The sequence below is a fragment of the Eucyclogobius newberryi genome, unplaced genomic scaffold (assembly GCF_026437365.1).
Source record: "Eucyclogobius newberryi isolate DKJ021-1_F unplaced genomic scaffold, fEucNew1.0.hap1 SCAF_5, whole genome shotgun sequence".
Classification (NCBI taxonomy): domain Eukaryota; kingdom Metazoa; phylum Chordata; class Actinopteri; order Gobiiformes; family Gobiidae; genus Eucyclogobius; species Eucyclogobius newberryi.
This window is the reverse complement of record NW_027316167.1, coordinates 19,239,817-19,244,757: the sequence shown is the minus strand read 5'-3', so window position 1 is coordinate 19,244,757 and position 4,941 is coordinate 19,239,817. Positions and strand designations below refer to the sequence as shown.

Below are 4,941 nucleotides of genomic sequence, written 5' to 3'. Positions count from 1 at the left end.
TATACGATTTAAGTTTAGGCTGCTTTATTGTTCCCTTAAGATGGCCTACTTTGTAAAGTTTAAATAAGTTGGAATCATTTAAGGAAAGCTTTTTTAAAGGCCATGTTTCGTTCGAGGAAAATTCTTTGTCTCCGAGAGGAGATGGTGATAACTTGTAAAGACAGTGCTCTTATTATTTAAAATAAGTCTCAGAGGGCTCCTTGAATGGGAGCTGGTTTACAGATGCTGCGTCGCTGTGTCTAAGATGCTCTTGCTGCCTGGTATGTCAGACCCCTGCCTTGGTCTCCTCCGTAGACCGTATGGTCTCCTCACATCTTCAGCATTGAATACAGATGGAGTTAAGCCTCAGCCTCCATAGCTCTAAGGCTACACTGTGGTGCAAGAGCTGAGCCAACAAATATGAACTGAACCAAGCAGGAATGCGCCTGGCACTCTGTCTGGCCTTTTTTCTATTAGGGAGGAGGGGGTTGTCATAACTGGGGTACTATGTAGTAAGATTGACTCTAATGAGACTCAGTAATCACTTAACAAAGACCAGGTGCTCCATCTTCTCTGTCCCTCCAGACAATAGGCCACGGTTTGATTTGTGACAAGAAATCAAGACCACAAATGATGTTCATCTTATGTATAAAAGGTTTATTAAATGACATTTGACAAAATAAAATAAACAAATAAAATATATCAAATATAACAATAATCCTATAACCACAGTTTGCAAAAGAATAATGGCAAATAGCTACAATGCCCATATTTATTTCTTCCTGTACAAAAATAAATCTTCATAAGTACTTTATTGTAACCTCTATATAATATTAAATAAAGGAGCACATATATACACACAATTGCAAATAAAAAAAACCAAACAAATATTGATTGCACTTGTATCTGTACAAAAACAAGTTTCAAGTATATTTCAATCCCTCAAGGACTGGGACATATCTCACAGGATCTAAGGGACTTCCCTTAATACAGTGTCCAGAACTGACATATATAAACTGGGAGTTGTGGAGATCTGTAGCTTCTCCCTCTTTGGCTTCATGATGTTCAATCAGTCCAACAGAAAAGTGCAGACAAGTACAATCAGATAACAATCCTCTGAGGATACACTTTTCAAAGTTTGTGAGGAGCAAACGTGTTTCCACTTTTACCGTGTGTCCACTTGGCCAGTCTGTAGCACTTTCCTTTGTACTGGCAAGTGGAGAGCAGCACCATTACCTCACTCTGTGCTATCCAGTGTCTATGAGCCAGCTGCAGTCTGTGCATGTTCCACATTGCTGAGCTGCAGCCGGTCGAGCTCTGACTCTCCATCCTCTGGAACAATGTACTAGACAAAACTTGGCATGAGTCAGAGGCATCTGAACAATTTTTGAGCAGAGCAGAGGACACCACGTCTCCTCTACTCCCTCTTCTCTGTTGAAACTCCTCTTTCAAAGTCCAGCTCATGTCCGTTTGAAGAGTGCCTCTAGTTTGTGGATCTGAGAGTCTCTTGGGCTCCACTCTGGCCTGACAATGCCCTGCTCCTGAGACTGAGCCTATGTTCAGGGACTGAGCGCCGTCTGCGCCCGTACCCCTGGGGGCTGATCTTGTCCACCGGGGCACTGCCGATCTTCAGCTTGTTGTTGAGCTGGTGCAGGCGGTGTGCCAATTCATGCACTGTGCAGGTACCAAGGTAGCAGCCTGGTCTCCGGGGTTGGTTGGATCTCTTAGTGCGGACATTAGTATGAGAGCTATAGAAGACCAAAGATAAATAATTAAGCTACAATTCCAAGTTTCCAAAAGGTTATTGAAGGATTACATGTGTAGCTGTATTTACCTGGAGTGTGTCAATGAGTCCCTGAAGTCTTCAGGTCTGACCAGTTTCTGCTCTGTAGACAAAGCGTGAAGATCCCGTCTGAGCCGGCTCCCCAGCCATGTGTTTAGCCTGGGCACAAGAACAAGTCCATTAGTCTCACAAATTAGATTTCTCTGAGTCTAATTTAAAATGAATAATTCATATGAGTAACGAACCTCTTTTTGAGCTCAGGGTTAAGCTCTTCACAGTGTGCTGCTGCGGCCAGCAGGCAGCCGCATAGGAAGGAGCGCAGGATGAATCTCATTTTGAGTCTGTGGACATCAGAAAGACAAACATTAGTCACTCATTCATTTCATAAATTAATATTCAACTTTTCATGTCTCTCTATAGCAATGTTAAGTACAATAACAAATTTCTGTACAATGCCACATCAAGAGTCGTAACCCCAAGTTATTTGCACCTATCATTCATTTATTTAAAAAGTTAAGCTAAGGTCAAGTTTTGCTGGGTTAAGTAAACCTACAACCATACTTTGGGCCCCTAGCCAGTGACGCGAAGGACACTCAGAAGTCCAAAATAACCATGGCTCTAAAGTCAAACACAGCTAAATTTGATTAAACTCACTCACCTATGCAAATCAGTGGTGGCCCAAAATAGCACTTTTATTGTAACAAATAAACAGAATTGAAATGGTGTCTGACCCTTTGGGGCAATACTCGGTCAGACACATGTTAAGATCAGAACTGCTTATATAACCAGAGATAACCTGTCTATACACTTGTTCTCTGATCACAAAAAGGATAAGAGCAACAACCAACGTTTTAAAATCACACATACCTGTTAGCTAGTCTCCACAAGATGCAAAAGCTCTTTTTAAAGTTTCAGGTCTATTCCTCAGGTTGAATTGACTTCTGTAAGGCAGCTGTGTCACTTCTCTAATAGCCCGTACACAGCAGACAGGCAGCATTTATAGTGGAGGTGGGAGGGGCTCATTGACTGACAAAACAGCCTCTCATCTTTTACTCCCACCCCACGCAGCGCTGCTCTATGGACGACATCATGAGAGGCAAGGAAAACGAGGAGAAAAGTTTTACAGTTTCAAAATGGTTTCTTTTCCCAACTAGAAAATACATAATTTCCACAGCAAATTTAACAGAAATGTACTTCAGAAATGGTAAAGCATTAAATAATAGTATGTTCGAAGTAAGTAGTTTTTATGCTACAATTGAATTGTTACTGTTTTTTCCCCCCAATAATATATTTTTTACATTCACTGTTGTTACCACTAGACTAGTCGGTGTAATCCCTCATTTGTTCAGGAGTGTTCCAGTCCAAAAGATTCAGATGTAGTCACCTGGACACTGTTTTACTTAACAAAAAAAAAGTGTATTGTATTTTAAAAGTGTCCAGGTGACTACATCTGAATCTTTTTCTACTACTAGACTACTATTACTACTACCTCTTCCACTACTACCACTACTTTGCGAGCTCATTAACTATTGGTTGAAATTACATCCTTTTGAATGTACTTTATTTCTAAGAAGCTAAATTCTTCTTCTCAAATGGATTATTTACTAAGCTATAAATATCCAGGACGTTTCCACTTGCATTTCTATCATACACAAATATCAGCACATAAAATATATTCATCTTTTCATAGTAGGGGCTCAGAGGCATAGCTGTACTTTGCCGGCGGCCCGACTAATTGCTTGTAATACAGTTTGAGGAATGTTTGTTCTCCACGTCAGTGCGAAAGTACATTATGAGAGCGATGAATGTTTCTGAAAGACACGAGCCTTGGGTAACTCAATAGCTGCAGCAGGTATGCTCAGCTGTAACACAATACACTTGATGGATTTGTTTGTACGAGGCAAATATTTAACTCCAGAGCAACACATGATTTATTATTTGTGCAAAGTGGAATTTTACAGTTATCTAAAACTAAGTGTGGACCCAATATGGTCTTCAGCAACAATCTCAATCAAGTGTGAATAATATTAACTCAGACATTTTTGACGCAACTGTTTCTAGCGGATCACATTGAAAATAACCCTTCAGGTCATAAACATTCTCCAGTTTGATCTAATCTTTTAAAAGTTTCCACAGCATGGCATTAAATGGCTAAGTTACAGGTCAGGTCTTTATAGAGGCAAGCCCACAGACAAAGAATGTATGTTTTTTATGGTATTTGTGAGCAATAAAAACACCTGTAACTGATTAAATGCAAAATAGATAAGTTTAATGCCATATTGAGGAACATGATTTTTAGGCAAACCAACACGTAACGGACCCACCACCACAAAATGTACATAGTGCACATTTAAAGATAAGAGCTGATGCGTTTTCCTGAAGAGACTGTATGTTGCACTGCGGTTATACTAATAAATGTCTGCTGCAAATTGACTTAGAGCGTTCGATCTAATGGAAATTAAGTGACTCTTTATGTGTCAGAATGTTTTTACATCATCAACATTATCATTATTGGACGTTTATTGAATGAATTATAGTTGAATTTATTCAATGGATGAAACTGTGTAAAACCCAGTTGGGTTGAACAGTGTAAAATGAGGACATGAGGCGATGAGGAAATTTCCCAACTGTATTATGTGTTTCAGAAAGTGGGAAAGAGAATCTTCTTTCGCTTTCGATGAACAGAAAAATTGGTGCGTTTGTTGGTTTCAACATGCCCAGCATGCTCAACACATGAATCCACGACTACACCCATTTTTCCGTGCAAAGCTGCAATGTCCCCCTCTTTCAACACAACATGGTGTCATAATTTAAACCCAGAAAATATATAAATGCTGACCACATGTTGTAAAGCTCCAAACATTTTGTAAGCACTTTGTAATGATAATTGCTGTCGGCATGAGATGCAATCCCCTTAGTGGAGTTTACTACAGGAGATTGTGCAAGGTGGACAAAAACTACTTTTTGGCTCCATGAATAGCATTTTCTTGTCTCTTGTGAAGCAGATGTTATAAAATGAATGATTGAATTGAACACCTTTTTATTGTTTGTTTGTTTGTAAAGGCACATACTGGGAAATTCTGATAAAACGGTTGGAAAGTAGGAAACGCTGACTGTTAGATCTTAAAACACATACTTCAGAAGTGACTCAGTAACAGTCGGAGACTGTCACATTTGTC

General features: G+C 39.6%; 1 protein-coding gene across 1 annotated transcript; it reads right to left on the bottom strand.

Moving 5' to 3' along the window:
- Window positions 1–615: 615 nt before the first annotated feature.
- adma (adrenomedullin a) lies at window positions 616–2,734 on the bottom strand. Its single transcript, XM_072464673.1, is given in 5 exon segments — window positions 616–1,525; window positions 1,528–1,727; window positions 1,814–1,921; window positions 2,008–2,103; window positions 2,630–2,734. Coding segments are annotated over 4 exon segments (483 nt in total). The 5' UTR covers window positions 2,097–2,103; window positions 2,630–2,734; the 3' UTR covers window positions 616–1,439.
- Between the last annotated feature and the right edge of the window lie 2,207 nt (window positions 2,735–4,941).